The sequence below is a fragment of the Cupressus sempervirens genome, chromosome 7 (genome assembly GCF_028749045.1).
Source record: "Cupressus sempervirens isolate cs-2001-9-10 chromosome 7, ASM2874904v1, whole genome shotgun sequence".
Taxonomy (NCBI): Eukaryota; Viridiplantae; Streptophyta; class Pinopsida; order Cupressales; family Cupressaceae; genus Cupressus; species Cupressus sempervirens.
The window spans coordinates 422,969,825-422,993,695 of record NC_143124.1 but is presented as its reverse complement, the minus strand read 5'-3'; the positions used below and the strand labels follow the sequence as shown (position 1 = coordinate 422,993,695).

At 37.2% G+C, this 23,871-nt stretch overlaps 1 protein-coding gene across 2 annotated transcripts in view; it reads right to left on the bottom strand.

Moving 5' to 3' along the window:
• Positions 1 to 23,871, bottom strand: part of PFD5 (prefoldin 5) — a 52,205-nt gene that overhangs the window by 9,287 nt on the left and 19,047 nt on the right. For both annotated transcript variants that reach the window (XM_089791611.1, XM_089791612.1), the window contains exon 2: positions 4,505 to 4,608. In XM_089791611.1, the coding sequence (XP_089647737.1) occupies positions 4,505 to 4,608 (104 nt within the window). The remainder of the gene's footprint in view (positions 1 to 4,504; positions 4,609 to 23,871) is intronic.

Genomic DNA, 23,871 nt, shown 5'->3' with positions numbered 1-23,871 from the left:
AATGTTCATATTTCTCCGATGTTCCCTCAATCTGCTGACTGAGTGTGACTATATCTTCATCTTTTAAAGCTTCTATCCTAATATTTTGAATTTCTTTAAATATCGAGTAATCCATATGATGTGGACTGGTATATCACTGAAGATGTAAGACAAATGTGTATTCCTTGATTTCCTTATTTTGTTTATTTGCTGGCCCACAGGATATTCTTCATATGTGGCATTCTATTTGATTTACATGACATGTATAGTTATAAAAAACATTTGATCCCCCAAACGAGATCTGAAACACTTTAAGAGTTCTGCACACATATAATATGTGAGAATGAACATTCTCAACTCCTCCTTACTGTTTCCGTCAGTAGGTTCTGTACATCCTCTACACATTCAATCTGTTCATCACAGGTTGCCGTGCTTCATATGCTAGCATAGTCTTCCTTCCATGGAAGCTTCTAGTGATTTGAATCATTTATCTGCAACAATCTATCCTGTGCATCATATAGGTTTATGGGACAACATTGGTCTGTCCTCTTTCATTTCCAATATATGAGATATTAGGATTTTGCTTTCATAGGGAAGTGCTTTGTCATTCAATCTCACAGAAGTTGGAATTCATTTGTATGTTGAGTAGTATGCAGATATGAACCAACTTCCTTTTCTACATTCTCCTCATCATGACCTTTAGTTTTTTTGAAGCATATTGTTTAAATATAAGTAGTGGGAAAGATCTAAAGGTTCTCCCTTTAGCATGATATTTGGGGCTCTAAATTTTACCGAAATTTAGAGTTCCATCACTGGGCATGCTGGGATTTTGGAAGTTGATAGAGATAATTCCAGGGTTCTAAGAATAAGGGCCACCATACTAATTACCTTATGGAAGCTCTTGCTATCCATCATGCTTTGGAGAAATGTTGTGCCCCTGGATGGCAAAGATCATCTGTGAATTTGACTCACAGCCAACAGGTTGTATTTGACATGTTGAAAGAGATGAACACAAAGAACTGGCAATTAGTTGTGGTGGTCAATCAGATTGTTAGACTCTGCACATTCTTTGACTCTGTTACCTTTGGTCACTTTCCTTGGGAATGGAGCAAGGTAGCAAACTGTTTGGCAAAATGGGCTTCTACACAGATAGAGACATGGAATGTCAAGGAATGGAGTCACTTGTCAATAGATATTCTAGAATTCTGGAACAGCTTGTTAATCAAGGACATGGGAGACTATTTTGAAGTCTCGCTAGAGTTTTGATCAATTGTCGATTTTCTTGGCAGATTTGTTGTTTGGCTAACTGTTTGAGCTTGATGGATTGGATTTCTTTGCAATTCTCTTTGTTGATTAATTATATTTTACCCCTCTTAAATATGGTCTTCAGACATTGACATTGACATGCAGGTCTTCTGAGAAGGGAGAAATAAGAATATCCTGACTTTACCATAGCAAGTTTTTCTTCACATACGAGATCCCTTTCAACTAGAACCATTTTCATATTTTCAACAATGGTATTTTGCTCCCAGTTATCGCTGATAAATGTAGAAAACAAATGCCACACAATCATCGTCATGAAGTATAAGTTGAAATAGTTATTAGAAATTGTTGTCATTATGACTGAAGCAGGCTCACAAGATTTATATACTTATTGGTGTTCACTGCCATACTTGTCCATTCATTCGTTAGTTCTAGCACTTATCCAATATCCCTGGTTGCCACGAAAGCACCATCATAGGAGTAATTTGCTATTGGCTCTACTGCTGTATAGGCCTCAAAGATTCTTTAAAGGAATCAGTTCAGAATAATAGTACCTGTTTTAACCGGGGAAATTGTTTGTGCAACCTAAGATAGAATCCATTAATAGCCTTGAAAGATTCAAGGAATTGTTAATTTATCAATTGCTGAATATGTCACATTGTGATTAAGAAGCTGCTTGATCCTAATAATTATTTCTAATTAACCTTCTAAATATTTAAACACTTGCTTATGACTGATGAACAGAGTGAATGTAACCTTCCTGGACTGTATAAAATTATAAATATTTGAAAGAGAAGCCTTGGAGAACAAAAAATATGTGCTAACAAGTATTTCCTGTGTCCATCCACTCTACTAATCTATGCAAAGACCATATATGGTTAAAGATGAATACTTGCTACACGTAGGCAAGTTTTCTTTAGCATTTATGTTTGTTTGTTGACATGTGTGCAGACTTGTACACATGTCAGTATGAAATAAAAAAGGTAGAAAACTATATGTAATGCAGCTCAGATGAAGGCGATTTCTGAAGTTACATCAGATGAAGCCAAGAGCCAGCACAGAACCATTCCCTTGTAAGCAAGAATTGAGCGCACATATCATACAACTTCATTCACAAAAGCTGACTTGTATCCAAATCACACAAAAAGTAGATGCATTGCAGGGTATTGTACACCAATTAAAAAATCACGGCATCAGAATCAATTGAGCTATTTAAACAAGCTATATTCGTTCAGACAGAAAACGACCTTTTTCATGCACGGGCTACGTGTTGGTTTTCCATGTTCCCGCAAAGATATCAGCCTACATCTTTGTTCGACCGCAGGAACACGAATGATCACCATCTGTGCTTCTCGGTGTGTCCAAGTTTTATGTTTGCAGAAATATTTTATTTTATGCAACTGCCTCAGTTATGTGTCGTGCTACTAAAAGCCCCATCTTTCAGCACATACTCATTTGGATGATGATCTTGTGATGTGTCAAAAAAGTTGCATTTTCTTTATTGACCCTTGGAGTTGTTGATAAGTTAAAGATGGATCAAGATATTATGATGTGGAGCCTAATCAGACTCGAAGGTTTATTCAACGCAGATTCCCACCAGATTATTTCTAGGCGGGTTTGGGGGCAGTGCACCCAAGAAGGGGTTCTGGGGCAACACCCCTGAAGCCAAAACTAACTCTACTATTGTAAAAGGCGTCGGCTGCAATTTTCCTATTGGACGGCTTATTCTAGCCCTAATTTTGTAAGTGACAAAAAGCTTGTATAAAATGGTTTAGGATTAGGAATTTCATAATGTATGATGATATTGGAGCTTCTTGCGGCAGTATTGAGTTGTAAGAGATTGCGGATTGTAATCATTGGATAGTAAAAATAGTGGACTTGTTGTTGGTGGATGTAGCCGAGGGATTGGATGAACCATGTTAAATCTTTTGGTGCAACAACCACCCTAGCTTGTAACATGTCCATCTCTTGGTTTGTAACTTGTTGCTACCCTTATTCTTATAAAAGGGTAATCAAGACCATAGATGAGGGTCTGAATTTTGATGTATCAAGTTGTTTTTCTTTAAGTCTATCAGTCTAGTGTAAAAGTTGATGAATATTCTAATGAAAATACCAGAATATAAAGGTCTTGAACAAGTCAGAGTTTCTTCTTGCAGGTTTTCTGAGTCTTTTTGTCACACATATTTTGTACTAACAATAGCTTCTATTAATGGAAATTACATGACTTTTTATTCTATTCCTCTCCTGTTACATATTTTAAGTGTTTTCACGTGATTGAAACAAGTTTTCAATTATTTTCATTGCATTGTTGTGATGTATGTACCTGTTTCATGCTTTAATTCAAGGAATTAATTAAAATGCTTGGATTCAGACTACAAAATGCATAGAATATTGTTGTAGGATCTGATAAGTAGGATAGAATTGAAAGTTAATGATTTACTTACTGCAAAGCAGTAAAGTAGGTGGTCTACAAGCTATTTTGTTTAATTGTGGTACAATATGGAGGATCCTTTGGATAAAGTACTGATCTAGTTAGGTAGCTATGCTATCTGTCTTGTTAACTTTCTCATAAAAATCTTCTAAAATAACTAGAACCTCCATTATTTTATGTTTTATCGTTGAGGGAATTGATTAATTAGTCTCATACTCCACTTCTGATTGATGTTTATTAAGTAATTAGTTGCTACTTAGCATCTCTCAGTTTGTGTAGAGGATTTGGTGAGACATCTGCTGTAAATGACCTTTGAAATACTAGCTACTTGCAGGAAATTGAAGAAAGGTCATAGGTACACCCGCCTTGGTTTCACAAACACAAAAGTGACGAAAGATTTACAAAGAGTGCCATGCCAGTCGGTCTAAGTCCATTTGAAACCTAGTCATAGGAGCTAGCTACTTCTTAGGCTCTTAGGTGGGTAGCATGGTAGCATTTTACAGGTGTAAACCTTGTCCAACCAGGAACCAACAAGTGAAATGATCACAATCTAGAATAATAAGATATAGGTAAGGATACCATAAGATCACACTTAAAAAGTTTCATTTCTATAGATCTCTACAAAAAATGCCTCTGATGAATATAATTGCTTTACTTTGCAAACAGGGCATTAATAATGTGATTGCCCTGATACCAAATATCATTTGTATAATTTTGCTAAAACCAATACAAAAAAGCATTATGAATTTGCAAAATTTTATTTGAAACAAACTAATCTCAAGGTTATATCTCTAGTGAAGGATATTGTTAAAAGGGGGTTACTTCAATTACCTCTACATAATATCCAGTGCCCACATCAATCAGGACTTTGTCAGGGTTATCTAGAGTTCCCGGAACATACAGTGATGCTGTCAGAGGTACTAACATCTCTTTCCCTGCAATGACAAAAACCATAATTTATTATACGAGCTCCATTTTATAAAAAATATAGTATATAGTATATATAAATTAATAGAACTGAAGCCTGCACTGAATGTAAGCAAGGGCACTTACAACAACACCCAATTCCAATCTCATGGACATTTTGCTATTCAAATCAGTATGTGAACCTTTATCATATATTAGTATAGCAAGAGTTTTGAAAAACTGTGCAACTGCTACTTCCCCACACTAACAGGATCCAAGTAAAACAGGCTTGCAGAAATGATGCAAGGTAAACTGGCCCTTTTGAGAGGGTAGCTAAGCTAACCATGACGTAGCTGTCGCAGGTGACTTTTTTCTGAGTTAACAAAGGCACCTTCCAGTTTTTGCCTATTATATTGGCCTGATATTGTGCATAGATATGTCTATTGGTTATTTGGCAAAAGGTACCAAGTTTTGATCCTATAAGGGGCATTGTGTTACTTGAGTGGGTTTCAAGGGGATACTTGGGGGACATGTGTTAGGAACTTGTCACTGATGTCAAAATCGAACACACATAACATACAGATCTGTTTGAAGATTTAGGTTGCAGCCTTCCACTGTGCCTGAGTTTTTTCAATTTCTATTGTAGATATTTGTACCTGTATTCTCAGATAAGTATTAAATGATGAATGGCAACAAGACAAGCATTGGATATCAGTGAAAATAAGGTTGCCTTAGTTAACATGCTCAGACTTTATTTGTCTCAGAAGATGATAAATATTGCTGTTCAAAAAGTCTGCAACTGTATTTGTTTCAGTAGAATGTTTGATCGAAATAGAACTGCATGCATATGTGTATCATAATGTGGAGGCATTCTTTTCAAATCTAACTGATAATGTATTGGATAGTAATGAAGCCAATTTGGTTCAAATGCATATGTATCATCAGGTTGTTAGAAGTCTTGGTGTGATCTGTTTAGGCTCAGTTCCAACTAATTCGGCAGTTAATAACTGATAACTGTCAACTATTCAGTTGTAACTGTAAACTGTTTGCAAAGAATTGCTAACTGTCTTGAAACTACCCAACCAATGAGAGACAAGACAAATTCTATTTAAAGGATGCTAATGTCTGATAAAGGTAGAGCAGCAAGTTTGTGTTAATCATTCATAAGTAAATCTGGTGCAAAAGCAAGTTGAGATAATGCAGATGTAAAGAGAGTTAGATTCATGTATAGTTCATTGTCATTATAGATTCTGAATGTCAGTGAGTTTATTCTGAGAATGTTAGTGAGTCTGCAAATTCTGAGACTGTCATCGTAAAATCTGACTGTGTTGATCTGAAACACAATTCTTCTACAGAGAGGAAGAGGTAGAAGAGATAAAACTCAGATCCTTAAAAAATTAGAACTTTTAATGAAGTTTATCAAACTATAAATTGAAAACTGAAAGGAATGTAACCTGAAACTGAAATCTGAAATTAATGCAACCACACAATGAAGCCAATGCACAAGAAATACATAGAAAAGCCAAGATGAAAAAAACCAAAGTAAGAAATGCTACTAGGGTTTACTGTCCTAATCCAGCCTCACAAATAAAACAATTTATAATACTATAAGGGCACCAACCGTATGTAATCACCAACCCAGCTTCCATGAGACACCCATCGCAAGATGTTACAGAACAAGTTTTCACTGAATTTAAATCTGCTATTTTAAATTTCACAAAAAATCATGAAATACCAGAGTTCCCATGCTCACCACGAGTCAAGCAAGCCGGGCATGGTTGGGCAGGTTATAGTGACTCGGCAGCATGACTCGGCCAGTCATGCTGCATGACTCAACCAACTCAGCGAATTGGCTAGTCAAGGTATGACTTGCCGAATCCGTGCTGTGTGACTCGCGCACAGTGGCAAGTATTTCGACTGCCAAAAAACCATAAAAATGTTAAATTTTTTCCTTCTCTTTTTTTGCATTCCTATTCTATTTTACCCTAATAGACCTTCTATTTGCCTGTTGTTAGAAAAAAGGAAAAGTGAGAGGGAGGAAGGAAGACAAGAGTTCATAGGTTGACAACCAGCAGGGTACAAGAGCATCAAAGAGAACACAAATCACATTGGGGAGGACATAGGTTTGCATTGGGAGCATCAAGGAGCCCATAGCAAGGCTTCTCAACTCCTTTGAAAGAGGCATGTGTAATATTTTGTAGATTTTGTTGTTTTTTCTGATATATATATATATTTATGAATTTTTCATTTGTTTGTTAAATCTTTTTAGTTAACTTTCCAAATCTTGAATATTTTCTATTGAAGTATAAATTGCACGCCTCAATGTAAATATAAAGTGCAAACCCTACATGTTTTTTAAAAAAATTGAAAATGCAAAATGGTTTTTCGTAACGAAATAAATTTTGGTGGCATCAATAGATTTAAATACCATGTTGTTGTCATATCTGGCCGTGATATTAAGAAATGTAAAAAATAAACTGTCAAGGTAAAACATTTCTATTATGTCCAATTAGAAACACATGAACGAAAAAAGTTAACTAAAGTGTTACTAGCTTTCATGCACCCGCATCGCAAGCTACATTGGAGAGGGTTCTACCATGCCTCCCTTTCATCCTAGTGCTTTTTCTGTTGCTAGTGCTTCTACTTTTACTCTTCCTAGTGGTACTATTACCTTTGGCCTTTATGCCCAGAGATATAGGTTGGATAGTTTCTTTGTGCCATGTGGCAATCACGGTGCACAACCCTCGCTGAAGAGCATGGGTTAGAACAAGGAGGTCCATGATGCTGCAAGAAAACAAATCTGCAAGGTACTTTTGCAACAATCCATTTACTACAGTTAGGTAATTCTTTGAAGATGAACTTTGCTTTGTCTAATCGTAATTTATTTGTAACATGTCTCCTTGTTAGCAAGGCATGGTAGATGCCATAATAATTTGCAATGTAGGGCTAAAGCCCCAAATGGTGCTGAGTTAACTGGCCCCCTCTTGATAGAAATGGTTGAGGTTATAAAAGTTGAACTAAAGGACCACCGACGGTCTTGGAGCCAAAAGGGTTGCACAATCACCACAAATGGTTGGATTGATAGGAGGAATAGAAAACTCATAATTTTCTTGTTTTCTGTGAAAGTGATTGATCATTCTACTTCTTTAAATGCATTGAAAAATTTAAATTTTTATTTGTTGATTAATCTATGATAATTGATAAAAAAATAAATTCTCTATTTTCAGAAATCACCATGTTCTTGAAGTCTATTGATGCTTCCTCACATGTGAAAAACGCCACATACTTATGTGAGGCTATTGAGGAAGTCATACAAGAGGTGGGGGAAGAAAATGTGGTCCACGTGGTAACAAATAAAGGAACAGGTTATGTTGCTAAAGGTAAACTTTTAACTTTTCAAGATTTGATGGAGAGACATCTATGAATTTATCTAAAATTTTCTTAACACATAAATTTTTAAATAATTTAAAATTGTCACAGGTGAACTTTTGATGGTGAGGCACCCATCAAAATTTTGGTCTCCATGTATAACTTGTTGCCTTGACCTCATGTTGGAGGTTATTGGTAAGCTTGAATCAGTGAAACCATATGTTGAAGGGCCAAAAATATCTGCAAGTTTATCTACAATCTTGTAATGGTCCTTAGCATTATAAGGCAATAAAGGGGGCAAGAGTAGTTGGCTCATCCTGATATCACAAGGTTTGCCTCAAATTTTCTCACATTGAATTCCTTGCTGAAAACAAAAGCATCTTTGAGGCACATGTTTGTTGGTGAGGAGTGGACCTCCTCATCCTATGCTACAACCACTACACGGATACATGTGGTAAATTGCATTTCTGATGAGCCAGGTTTTGTGTTTCACTAGAATCTTGCCTATTTTTTATTTACTTTGTGACTGAACTGTTCTTGTTTAACATTATGTGGTTGTTGATCCTCTCGCAATTCGCCTAAGAGTTGTTGATGGAGAGAAGCCCTCTATGGGCTATATATATGAGGGCATGGATACGGCCAAGGAGGCCATTAGATCCATATATGCAAGAGTTGTGGATAAGTATGGCCACATTTGGGAGATTATTGATAGGAGATAGCAAATTTAGCTTCACTAGCCCATCCATGCAGCAACTTATTACCTCAATCCAACATTTTGTTTTCGATATGATTTCAAGGCGGATGAGGAGGTTCTTAGTGACCTATAACAATGGTACAATAGTTGTGTACTAATGGCACAACCTTGAGTACAACATTCCAATTGGATAAATATAATAATCTACACAACCTTGAGTACAACATTCCAATTGGATAAATATAATAATCTAGAAGGGGCAATCTTTGCAAGCAACATGTGAATAGAGCCTTGATCACAATTGCAGCCAAGTAGAAATATGCAGTTTAAAATTTGATTTCATATTCTAACCTTAAAGTTGAAAATGAGACTGTTTTTTTTCCTCAAATAGATGGTGGCAAATGGTAAATGTTTGGGCCCTCATCAAACCTTCAAAAAATTGTCATATGTATTTAAAAATTGTCATATGTATTTTGAGTCAGTCATGCAACGCTTCTGGATGTAAGCACAATCAGTCAATGGTCAAGCACATCCACTCGAAGAAGCATAATAGATTGTCTATGGAAAGGTTGATTGATCTTGTCTTTGTTCACTACAACCTCCATCTTAAGACCAAACAAATTTTGGACATTGACTCCTCTCCAATCCCTCTAGCGGAAATCAATCCAAAGTCTGAGTGGCTCATCGAGTCTACCAATCTAGTCTTCACTGAAGAGGACCATGAGTGGGTTGACCAAGTTGGCATAGAGGCTATGGTTGTGGCTATGGCAGAGGAGGGGGATAGAGCATGATCCTGCACAAGCACACTTTATGGTGATCACTGCAGCACCTCACAGGCGAAGTCTATGGCTACTTAGTCATCCAGGATTTAACATAGACACCTTTGTAGAAGGCAAACACACTACTATGAGGTTGAGGCTGAGCTAGAGCCAAAGCCATAGACTTGTGTTTATAGTTACACAAGTTTGGGAACACTTGATGCCATAGATTTCATGGATTTTATATACATTTGATAACATTTATAATTTTATTTATCTATGTTTTATATTTCCTTCAGCTACAATTTACATTTGTAAGTATGTGATGGATGCATGTTTATGTATGTGATCAAATTAGTTTCTATTTCATAATGTTATAGTGTCTTTAAGCTTTAATCAATAATGGGTGCATTAAATAAGTTTTAAATTGTTACAAATCTTTAAATTTCAAGGGTTTTTCGTTTTGCCGAGTCCAAGTCTGAGAACTTTGTGATATACAATTAAAAAATCAATGCAAACAGCCACCCTTTGGATATTTTGGTCTGATTCATAAATCACAAAAACATCAATCTTCTGATACATCTGCCTTTTGCAAGACCCATCCACATTTGCTTAGGGCAGCTCCATCTGATAGAATATTATAAATCATTGTACTATCAAACTTTATTCACCATTCAAACAAAATGTATGTTTTAAAAATTGTTAAAAATTAAAATGAATAATTTGCATACTATTACGATAATAGATAAACGTCTATCATTAGTTAATGATAATCTATTTGTAATCTATTGTAAATATTAGAATGTTTCCAACATTTAGTTAGCTGTAGATAATTGTTAGTTTTCTCTTCGCTAGAACAGAAAGTTTCTATTCTTTACGATCATTTCCTAAGGAAACATCATTGCATCTTTTGTATATATAGACCTCTCGATTTTTGTTAATAACAAGCAAGTATTTTACCAGTTACTTTGTAATATGGTATCAAAGCCAATACTTCAATTTTTTTTGAAAATTTAATAATTTCTTATTGAAATTATTTGCTAAGATTTTCGTAATTATTTCTGAGATTTTCTCTTAAAGCCCGTCTAGGGTTTCTATTTTTCCGAGAAATTCTTCTATTCTCACCTAGTTCTTGGCTAGGGTTTGAAGATCTGAAAACTGCAAGCTTCTCCAAACAATCTCTCTACAAATTGCGACATCAAAGGCAAGAGCTCGTGGTCTACAAAAAATAACACACATACACAACCAAAGATTTCTTTTGGGTCAAAATCACAAGTTTCATGCTCCGTTTCTCCTAAGAAATCGCGTCATCCATTAAACTAGTTCTCTTTGTATATACTCGTAGATGCTAAGGGTGTTGATGTAGAGGGTCTAGGGTTCTATAAATTAAGCACTTCTAATTAAGGTTCTAATCTTGAATCATCCAATGATTCTTGTTTCTTAATCTTTCCACCAATCCAAACCTCCAAGACTCTTCCTCCAACTTGCCTCCTAGGTGTAGTTGGTTTGGTGTGGACTTAATCTCTCTTTTAAGGCACTAGTCCTACTAGCCCTTCCTTCCCTTAGAACCCTAACCCTTGCTTGGGATCTTCTTCTCCCACTCCCTTGGAGTCTACTGATGTTGTAGATAACCTCCATAATGATATACTACTGGTCACAACAATAACCACAAAGAACTCACTTCTCCCAAATACAGCTAATTAGGCCTATTTGCTTCTAGATCTAGGGACACTGTTTTGTGCCCATACTCCAAATTCTTCTAAACAACCTCATGAACTACCTTAGGAATCTGAAAGCTATCACCTAGCACTTCAAGATTCCAAATTTTCAGAGCTACAAAACACCCACAACCCTATTCACCCTTAAGCCCTAGTTTCTAGCCTATCTTTAAGGCCTCTAGACTAGTTTTCACTAAAAAGCTTCTAGACCTCTTCAAACCTCAAATCAACCTTCCAAACCACTTGCTCCTTCAAGATAACATGCTAGGGCTTCTAGGTACTCTATTAAATTGGAACAACTTGATCATGGGCGTGCTCTAAAACAACTTCTTCAAACTGTCCTGGCTCACTTACTCCCAATAGTCAGCATAGGGCATTGATTCATGGCAAGGTAACCAAACACAAAAATGCAAAACAAAAACACTATGTATAATGTCTAACCTATCATCCCACAAGGTTTTACCCATTTTCCACCGTGGATGATTAGGTTAGAACCATATTTGTAGAAACAGCCCTGTGAAGGAAGTTCTTGGACCAATCAACATGAAAATGCTACAACTTGCTAATCTAACAACTTTGATCCAAGTTTATATGTGCAAAAGAACAAGGAAACATTGTTCTACAAGAATCATAATCCTGATCTCCTGTGCTAATTCGTACACAGTCGTACTAGAACATTAAGCAATGAAAAACTCATAAAATTATCCGTACAGTAGGTCCACATGTGCATAATCTGAATGGAAAACCTTCTAACCTTCCAAAGTATGATCCTCATGCTCAAATACCCAAGCATGGGTAGTTACAACTTCCCAAACCACTAATTGCAACTTTTTGCAAAAATTGCAAAAGTTGCTCAAGCAACTTTTTGAGCAACTTCGCAACTTTTGAGCAATTTTTGCTCTTTACAACTTTTAGTCAAATGGGTCCACCTAGGACCATTCTAGGACCCTAGATAAGATATCTAGAACCTATTTAGCCAATCAAACACCTTAGTTTCCCATCCTTAGTCATATTTGATCTATTGAGCAACTTTTTGGCTCATTGAGCAGCTTTTGAGCAACCTAGGACATAGTGAGCAATTTGGCTCTTACATTTGGACTAGTTGCATTCCAAGGACTCTTGGAACTTATTAAGCGTGCACGCGCACACACACACACACACACACCTAGCTAACCCCTAACAATTCCAAAAACCAAAAGTAGGGAGATACCCTGCACCAGGCGCCTTGTTCCAAAACGTGACATTCACAGGGGTCGTTGATATGCTTGCTAACACTAGGAAGCTGCAAATCTCTATGTCTTTTTTTGTTCTACAACTCTCTGCGTCGTTTTTCATGTTTTTGACACCATCCTTGGTGTCATTTCTACATTCTTCAAACCTAGACTTCTTGAAACAAAAATTGGCCTTTTTTGTCCAAATCCGCCATTTTTTCTGCAAATCCGACCTTCAATGGTTGCCAACTAGGGTTTCTTCGAAACCCTAATTTCTAAGCTCGGAAATGTTTTTTGATTCCAAATTCTTAGTGGATTTTTCAAGAGCTCAACTAGGTTGTCTGTTTTTTTCTAGGTGACTCGATTTTTGAGCCAACAGATTCAAAATCCAACAACATATTCTTTTTGGGTTTTTTGAGCTTTCTTCTTGGTCACCCTTCAAATTTTTTGGGTCTTCCACTTTTTTTTGCCTCAAAGTACATGCATTTTCAGATTTTCACATGGCCTCTCTAACAAACATTCTTGTTGATGTTCTGTAGCTTCAGTCGGATAAGCCTACGAATATATATGATTATATATGAGATATAATTCATATATACTTGTTATATTTGACATATGATTTTATTATTATGTGAGAAATTACATATTGTTATTATATTATAGAAATATATAATTACCATTACATTAATGAATAAACATGTCCCTTAATGGGCATGTCTACTCTTGACCCTTTCTCTAATATAAATATAAGACCATTGCCTTTGGAAAGGATATACCAATAAGACATTTCAATTACATCTACAGCGATTCTATTAAATTTCAACATGGTAGCAGCCCAAGTTCTTTACCACACCTGTAAAGTTGGAGGAGATCAAAATAATAGTCGTATTATTCAAACATTATTTGGGCTTGTTGCATCCTACATCACATTGATATATGCTAAAGTCTAATGCAGCTTTGAAAACTGATAATCTCTTACTGTCAAGGGTTTCACATGTGCGTCGTGATACATTTATTGGGCACTATAAATCTTGTATCACTTGTTCATTAATCATTGATAAGGAATATATCATGATCTACAGAGTTTTAGTATACACAAATTAAACAATATCTCCTTAGTAAAATGACGCATATAGACCGAGTGATCATTCCCTGAAGCTTCAAGAGTTGTAACACTTTCTATGAAGAGTCCATTAAGCTATCGAGAGTGGCAGATGTCATATTCCTTTGGCAGAGAAATAATTGCTTGGAGCTTAAGTGTCATAAGTTTGAAGAAAATGGAAGTCGGGCCGATCAATATTATTGATCTCTAGACTATATATATCATACAAGATTGGAGAGCATTTTAGAAGAGTATTAAGCATTGAAATCAAACACTAGAATAACAATAACCAATAAATATATATTAGTCTACATATTTCAAAATGTATACTATGTTTCAACATTGATATGTGCATACGCATAAAAGAACAATCACCGTGAACACCCTCAAAGTTGTAAATCTACCATACAAAAGGTCTCAAATTTAAAGGAGGTTCAAATTCTTCATGTGATAAATATTTGTATGGGAAGCATCCACTAATGAAATACATAGGCACGCACAGTGCTATTCCAAACAAACAAATGGAAATTACCAATGAAATGATCCATGGTTGATGAGGATACACACTCAGCACAATTTCATAACCCTGCATACACAATCCCCATGTAATTTTGAACTTATGAAGAAATTGCCTCTATGAGTAGCCATGATGGGGGATAATATGAAGTTGATATTTATGACAAGTCAATGAATTCCACTGAGTCTTCTGTCGCTGACTAGGCAATGAGTTTTATCGAAATCCATGGATGATGTTCAGTCCAATGAAGAAAGAGTTGTTACAAACATGCCAATTATAACTAATATCTCAAACTCGTATGACGCCAAAATAGCGAATTAGCTATCTAGCCGACAAAATACACTTTCCCTAAATAGACCATGTCAAGTGCCTCTCAGGAAAGCAGTAAGGTGAAATCAGCATTGAGACTGATCTTCGGTTGTTTGAGAGAGGAGCCTATGGTAATAAATAGTAAGAAGGCGATAAAGGTCTCGCATTTATTAAAGGAGACAAATGAGACTGTAAGACCAATTCAAACAACGCTCAAGGTAAGTCACCGAATTCCCACAAGGCATTTGATATACATATAAAAGGTATGGGTTCACATGTTAAATTTCTATTTTAAGGAATTTTTATTACTTTGTAATTAAATAGAATTGATATTTAAGTTTTTAATATTGGTAGGGATAACTATTTGTTGATGTCAATTTTGTACCACTACATAACATATAGCAATTGAATACTTGATACGGAATATCAAACACTCAATCCCTCTCTTGAAAAGTAAATACTCATGAAGACATGAGAAAAACTCCAATGTTCCTTACACTTGTGGATACTAACTCAGTTATATTAATGTGATTTGTTGGTTAATCACATAGGCAAGCTTATGTTGTTCATTCAAGGATTGTCAAACACTCTTTGTGATGATGATGTTTGGCTTTGTAAAGTATATGAGTGCCAAATGATGTTGATGGTGACAATGATGGAGGGTATGTCTACCAATGATGCTTCTCCTTTTCTAACATTCTTCTTAAATGAACTCCAACTACTAAACTACCCGTTGCTTTACCTCTACTCCTATGAATGGAAAGATTAGCAAATGGATGGGGATCAAATCTGATGAAAGCTTACCAACGGCTCTACCTCCATAGATGCAATAATTCAAAGGAAAAAATACTAGATTACCATGCAAGGCTTCCTAACCAGTCGCTAAGACGCTAGTGGCCTAGTTTATAAATCCCTATCAAACATCCACTAATTTCACCATGCAACTATCCATCTACTCTTACTCTTAACAACTTTCTTAAACTAAAATCTACTTTAACAACTTCAATGACATTTAACTTTAACTATTGGAAGTAGAAACCATGCAATTACACTAAGTGTTCTTATCACCATGCAAGTCACAACAATGATAAGAGAAGCAATTTTGGTATTATCTTAAGCAACAATTTTCTTGAACCTTTTACAAATGAGAGCAAATGGCCTTATATAGGGGCCAAAATTACAACCAACGTTAGAGATTAAGAGGCAAAATCAACAATCCAGATTGAATCCCAGAAACCCTAATTAGGGTTGCCACACCATCGACCATTGAGAAGACGCCACCTCATCAATGGACCAATGAAAAAAAAGGAAAAGTGGCAACCAATGAGAAGGCACCAAAATGGTAGCCAATTAGAATCAGACACCTACCCTACCCAAGAAGAAGGAGAATTTTCCACTTGGGCTTACATCAAATGATCTTCTAATATAATTCTACCCTTTTTTTTCATCTTTTTAGCCAAGGCAATGAACTTGGCTAGCCTGTCATTCACTTCATTCATGGGAGGGAAAATCGTGTGCTTCATCTTGCGCTCAGCTGAATTCATCATGTTGCTCACTGCTTGCAATGTCTTCTCATGATCCTTCTCACATTCTTTCGCATATCCGATAAAGGCAATGAGGAAGGCAAGGGTGCCCAAGTGCTTCTTCTTGATGGAAACCCTCCCCAACTCATCCAATCTTGATCCAACTTCTGTCTCATTGACATTCTCCTCTTTGATATCTTCAAAATCAAGTGCAACCCCAACATCGCTCATCATGGTTGAAATGGAAGTGTCAACACCTAGGTTATGCTATGCAATCTCATTTTGTATCTCTTCAAGTATCCTCAATCTGATAGTCAAGGCAACAAACCAAGACTCCATCGTACTCATTTCTCCTTCATCTACCAACTTGGTTCTCTCCAGTAGCTCGATAAATGCCTGTAGCCTGGGAATGGCTAAGTCCTTGACAGGAAGGAAATCCTTCCACTCACCTTCAAATGTTGTTAATTTGTTTCTAATAGCCACCAATGACCTGAATGTCGAGATAAAGGAAGGCAAGAAATTTTGCCCATCTTGAATTATATCACGGATCCAATCCTTGACTTCGTGCAGCTGAGCCAATATCTCTTCCATGTTGCTCCCATTGTCTTGTGGAAGGGCTACCTGATGCAACTATTGGATAAGTTGGCAATCTCTCCAATACTTATTTTCAGCATCCAACATTACAATCCTCTCGTTTGCCTTCCTCGACCTTTCTCTAATTGAAATAATGCCTTCTTGGATCTCCTCGCATTCCATGTCATCAGTGATTTTCCCAAGTTATGCTCTACTATCTCATACTCCTGGGCTACAATCTCATCCACTGCCTTGCTAACCTTTGGGCTACAATTCTGCTTGAGAACAACTCAAAATTATGGCACTCGTATTCTGCTTGAGAAAAATTCTACAGATCATTGCAATTTTTTTATTATCAAAATACCGATCAAATTGTTCTAGGTGTTACGAAGCGTCTGACTGCCCCTAGTACTGATCAGGATACATGGGATCTGAATAGTCGAGAGGCAGTGATGCTTCTCAAATTTTTCGTAGCTGATGATCAGCTCTCTCAGATTCCATCCGGCAAGACAACTGTCGAGATATGGGCACATCTCAAAGGTGTTCATCCTTCTTGAAGAACACTTTGTTTTCTATTATCATGGATGAGCAAACCTCGTTCCTAGTTCACCTAAATAGGATTCAGAAAATCCATGATCAGTTGCTTGCCATCGTTCGCAAGATGGAGGAAGAAGACATTGTGATTATCACTCTTTGAAGTTTACCAAAGTCCTACGAGTATTTTATCGAGAATCTCAACATCACATCTTCTAGTGTTGATCTAAAGTTCACTAATCTTTGCACACTTCTGCTTCAACAAAATCGGTGGAAACAACAATTCGGTAACAATCCTAGCTCCAAGACCATAAAGCAAGCCTTTGCTACCAAATCCTTTCAAAAGGATAAAGGCAAGTTTCAAAAGTCGTCTTAGCAAAAGTCTTTTGCTCCAGCTTCAGACAGCTCCCTGAAGAACATTCAATGCAACTGCTACCGCAAGTTTGGTCACATGAAGGTTGAATGTTGGAAACGCTTCGTTGCCCAATCTAAGCAATTAGGTTCGCAACCCAAAGCAAACAATGCAGAGCACATTGGGCAGACAGAATTTGTCTTTTACGCCTTCATGGCTAAAAGACCAATAGATCATGTAAAGTCATCTACTTGGTACATTGATTCAGGTGCCTCTCATCACTTCACCCACCGCAGAGACCAGTTCACTAACTACCAACCTTACTCAAATTTTGTTATTTTTTGTGGCAGAGAGAGTACACCAATGTCGGTAAAGGCAACATTTAGATTCAATCTGCTCGGAGGAATCTCATTTCCTCGATGTGTAATATGTTCCAAGGATGGAACTAAATCTACTCTCAATCAATCATTTATTGCGACATTCTCCGCAGTTGGATGTCACATTTAGTTTACATCAGTGTACCATCACTAATAGGGCGACTCAGTCCATTGTTGCAATGGGTCTTGAGGATCATGGTCATTTCTGACTTACTGATTCTTGGGACTTAGCTATGGCTTCTCGACGGTCTTTTGTTAGCACAATTTGGCATCAATTGTATGGGCACTTAAATGTGCATTATCTCTCTCAGCTTGCTCAGGAAGAGCTTGTCCTTGGTTTGCCAGATATTCAAACTCAACAGCTTGGAGTTTGTGATGCATGCCAAGTTGGGAAGCAAAATCGCACACCTTTCACCAGTGGTGATTCATGACAAGCATCTCAAGTACTTCAGCTTGTTCATGTCGATATCTACAGCGCTATGGCCACTCCTTATGTTCTTGGGTCCAGGTATTTTCTATTGTTTGTTGATGATTTCAGTAGAAAAATGTGGGTGTATTATCTTGTAAAGAAATCAAATGCATTTCCTGTATTTCAAAAGTGTAAACCTTTAGTTGAAAAAGAGTCTGGGAAATCTATTATTACTCTTAGATCAGACAATGGAGGAGAATTTTGTTCTAGTGAGTTCTCTAGCTTCTTGGATACTCATGGCATCAAACGTCAATTAACCACACACCTCTCACACATCAAAATAGTGTAGTTGAACGTTGGAACTGAACAATCACCAAGATGGTTCAATCCATGCTCGAACACAGACATGTTATGAAGAAGTTCTGGGCAAAAGCAGTCAACACTACAGTTTATCTTTTGAACCAGTCACCCACAGTGGTCGTCAGAATCAGTCACTTAAAGGTTTTTGGCTCCCTTGCTTTTGTTTGGATCCTTGATGCGTCACGCACCACGTTGGATGCCAAGAGTCAAAAACTCATGCTTGATGGATATAGTAGTCTTCACAAAGCCTACCGCTTGGTTGACACTTTGACATCTCTTCTCATGTATAGTTGAGATGTAGTCTTTGATGAGTAGCGAGGACCATTCATGCATGTTTCTCCTTTTCCTAATCCAGCAGACCAACCTATGAAGGCTCATGATTTAGGAGTTAGGTTTCCATTAAGTCCAGTAGGGAGGGCTCCAATAGCTCATGCAACTCCAATTATACTAGTGATCCCTATACAGACACCTCCAGCTTCTCCTGCAGGATCACCTCGATTTGTAGATGCTTCACCTGAGTTTGATCCAGATTCTTTTGATGAGGAACCTTATCACCAAGCATCTCTTGATACTAATGGTAGTCGTTCTCTTCTTTGGCCTAAGTGGTGGGCTAAGACACTTACTAATCTTCGTAATGATGAGCTAATTAATGGGAGAACTACACAGAAAAAGAGCAAACCTACAGACTCTGTTAACTTTGCTCTTATGGACCATATTCATAATGTGTTTGAACCTCAAACATATTCCGAGGCTAAAGGAATTCTAAAGTGGGAACAGGCAATGACATCTGAACACCAGAGCCTGCTAAAGAATAACACTTGGGTCCTTTCTGCTCTTCCACCAGGGAAGAAACCCATTGGCTACAAATGGATTTACAACATCAAATACAAATATGATGGTACTTTGGATAAGTACAAAGCTCATTTATTTGTGAAGTGCTTCTCTCAACTTCAAGGCATTGATTATGAGGAGACCTTTGCTCCTATTGCAAAGATGAGCACAAACAGATTAGTCCTTACCATTGCAGCACAGTGCTTTCCTAAATGGTGGTCTCCACGAAGAGGTCTACATGACACAGCCTCCTAGTTTCAAGGTTTCTGGTAAAGGCCATCAAGTTCTCAAATTGGTGAAAGCTCTCTATGGCTTGAAGCAAGCCCCTCGGGCATGGTACATGAAAATTGATAAGTACCTCAATGATCAAGGCTTCCAGAGGAGTTCTTCAAACTCAAATTTGTACATCAAGACTACTAATAGTGACATCATCCTTCTGGTTATTTATGTGGATGATTTGGTCATCACTGGTAGTTCAACATCTTTGATTCAAAGAATCAAACAGAACTTATGCCAATTTTTTGATATGACTCACCTTGGGCTCATGCACTATTGCCTAGGTGTTGAGGTTTGGCAACAGCCTTCTAGTATATTCATCTCTCAATCCAAATATGTCAGGGCTCTGTTAGGCAAATTTTGCATGCAAGATTGCAAGCCTACATCTACACCCATGGAAAAAGGTCTCAAGTTATTACCGAAGTCTAATTCTCCTCCAGATGATGATACTACATACAGGCAACTAGTAGGCATCCTCATTTACCTCTCTACTACTAAGCCTGACATCAGCTTTGCAGTCAGCTACATCTCACGCTTTATAACAACTCCCAAGGCTGATCATTGGATGGCCGCAAAGCATGTGCTTCGTTATGTGAAGGGCACTTCAGATTATGGACTTCTTTCCTCTCGAAATTCTAATCCTAGACTCAATGGGTTCACAGATTTAGATTGGGTAGGCTATGTTGACGATAAAAAGTCGAATTCTGGATGTGTTCAATTTGGGATCCGGTGCCGTCACATGGACCAGTAAGAAGCATGAGGTAGTTTCTCTCTCCTCTATAGAGACCGAATACAGAGGGACTGTTAAGGTAGGATGTGAACTTGTTTGGCTTCGTCGGATACTTGGGGATATGCAGATGTCACCAACAGGACCGACAACTTTCTTTGTTGATAACGAAAGCATTATCAAGTTAGCTCGAAATCCAATCTTCCATGAACAAACCAATCATGTGGTTCATTGTCACTACATACGACATCTGGTTGAAGACGGGCCAATAGATTCGCAATATGTTCCTATCACAGATCAGACTACAAACATTCTCACCAAGCCTCTTGGTCCTGATAAGTTTGTCAAATTCAGAGGACAGCTTGGTGTTGTGGATAGATTAACCATTAAGGGAGGGTATTACGATAATAGATAAATGTCTATTATTAGATAATGGTAATCTATTTGTAGTCTATTGTAAACATTAGAATGTTACTAATATTTAGTTCGCTGTAGATAACTGTTAGTTTTCTCTTAGCTAGAATAGAAAGTTTCTATTATTTACAATCATTTCCTAAGGAAACATCGTTTCATTCTTTTGTATATATGGACATCTCGGTCTTTGTTTATAACAAGCACTAGTTTTACCAATTACTTAGTACTACATATATATTGTACGTGAGACTTTGTACGTTTGCAGTATTCTGTACTTGATCAGCTTTCTTCAAAAGAATGTGTGCATTCACCCATTCACCATTCAGAAAGTATTCTGAAAAATGTTTCTCAGCAACAATAAAAAATATTTACACCAAGTTTTCTATGAAAAATAGATCTCATAAAACGTCTCTTTATCTACATAAGGCAGTCAAAAGGTCAACCATATAAAACATCAAACTCAAGTCTCATTTAAATAATGTTACTTCCATCAGCTATATGGTTGTAGGTGGTTTCAACTGTCTAAGTAGTTACAACCATAGCCTCTTAGCTACAACTGTCACTTATTAAAACTTAACAATCTTTTTCTTTCCCTTATTGCACCAAAACTTGTATATGTTTTCTAGAACCAATAGCATTTGAAGAAGTTTGCAAAGATGGTCAGTAACAGTTTCAAAGACAGTTTGCAGCATACTTGAAGACATAATAATTCTACCACAAAAAGACATCAGTTTTCAGAATGAGAGGGACTCAATCCAAAGTTTTGCTGTCAGAAATTATAGGCACTATTTTTCCAACACACTCCTTCAGGAGTGTGAACTACAAACCAAAACAATGGCAATTCATAGTACATACAGCCATATCATTTGACAAATCTTGAAAAACTTACAACAGCAAGTTCAAAACCGATAGTCATTGATCCTGAATAGTTTGTTTACATACATCAGTTCTTTCCAACATGACAAAATCTGTGTCTCTGTGTGACCAGAATAGACCTAAGATAAGATAGTCATGGTTTTTTTTTCAATCACTAAATAGGCATGTCTGATATTTCTGTCAGACATATTCTATTTCAGTCTGAGAACAACAGAGTCCTAATTTCAGGCACTTGCTTAATAGAAACTTCTGAATCTCTGCAAATCATATTGTCAGTTTGACATCAATGACAATCTTTATCTAATTGAAAGTAAGTCCAGTCTGTCTGGTTTCTTAACAATCATCAAATTGAAAGAAATGTATTGTATTAAATCTGCAAGTTAGAGAAATCTGAATAAGCGAAGAGTTTTTGCAAAGAAGGTTGTAAAATCTAGAACGTTGGTAACTCAAGGATGTTAGGTTGGTGCGTAGTCTAAGAAGTTGGTGCTTCTCTTAGGGCCTGTTTGTGTCCTGGAATCAGAATATCAGAATACCAGAATTCCCCAATGCCATGTTTGTATTAAAAAATGAAAATGGAAGAGGAATTTCCAAATTCTAATTTTAACCCAAAATGAGTATATGGATCTTCCACCTAAAAACCTAGAATTGGAATACAACATGGAATTGGAATTGGAATACATCACATCATTGAGCATCTCTGTTGTTAGTATACAACATGCAATCTCTGTTCAGCGAATTTAGCTCTGCTGCGTGAAGTAATTATATCAACAATTCGTCAGCATACACAGTCCACAGCTGAAGGAAAGAAGGGAGAGACAATAATGGTGTAAGTTTCGAGGAAGCGCAAGACCAAGAATCGAGTTTCTCCACCAGCAAAGAAACACACAAAAGTTGAGACAAGGAACCAGAAGAAGCAAACAATGAAAAATGATTCCTCTGGCTCGACTCCACTTTTTACTTCCCAACTAAGGATTCATTTTGGAATTTTAACCCAGGATTAGGTACCTATTCTGGATTCCAGTTTTTGGTAAAGTATTGTGAGGCAATGCCGCAATACAAATCATCAGATTAAAAATCACAGATTCATCCCCATACCTGCCATATTATAGTATCATCAGAATTCCTCCCCAAATTAGCAAGGCTTTGTGCCCCCAACTGTCTACTGTGACCATAGAAAAAAGCCCACTAAACACAAACCAAAATTCTGGTCACTATAGTAGATAGGTAAGATAAGATAATGATATTATTGTCCAACTAGAGACCAGCAAAGGGTCCAAGGGACTGGAAGATTACAACAGTGAAGAAAAATAACCCAGCGGGAGCACCAAACAGTGTCCGGGAAAGAGCGAACAAGAACGCAAAGAGAGGGAACTACTACAGTTGAGAGAAGGACTAAATATCCTTTCTCGGTAAGAAGAAATCCAGCACCGAAGGATAAGGTCCTGGACAACCAAGGGTCGGGGCCTGTCTCGAGGAATGTTGGAGATAGGGTGCCGCTGCCTGATGAATCCACGATGAGGTTTAACAGATCTAGTATGCTCGGAGAGAAGAATTTTCCCCAAATCCCAAACTCTAGAATAGCATAGGAGCACAGATCAATAATGGCTTGATACCACTCAACATGTTGGCATGCTAATTGCCATTACTAGTTGTGGATGATGTGTCCTTTTCAAAATGTTCCGATATAGTTTTCTGGTGCAATAAATATCAAAGAAGAATTCCATCAAAGAAAAGGACATGAACCACCAGAGAATAAATCTCCAAATCAAATAGGACTGGTTATGGTCAAAAAATGTTTCTTGAGGATGCTTAGCGCAGGAGTTATTCCACTTATGAATTCCAGGTGAACCAAACACTTCAACCCATATTCCAAAACCCGTTTTCCAGATTTAAATCTTCTAGAATTGCCAAATACTGGAATTTGACAATTCCAGCATTATCTAATTCCAGCTACCAAACCGACCGTTAGACTTTTGCTCTCAAGCATGGAATTTGGTGATGAGGCTGGTTTGAGACAGTAGGTCGTAGCAGCAGCGTTTCTCGCCATGGTTTTTCAGCCATATTGAGTTTTCCTCTTACTTCATGTGTTATGACCGCTGTGTGTGGTTGCATTCTTTTAATTCTGTTTTTAAATTTATCAGTTTATCAAAGTTTTTATGGACCTGAATTTATATCTTCTACTAATTCAACCTCCCCTCTCAGTAGAAAAATTGTGTTCTACAATGGGTTCTAAACTACAAGGGTGCCATTTGTGGCCTCACATATTAGGGCTAGTTAATCCAACAAGGGTGCTTCCTGGGTTAGATGGTCTTCGCCAGAGGAAGGGCAGGCCAGAGTGAAATTTGACAGTGCGGCTCAGGGA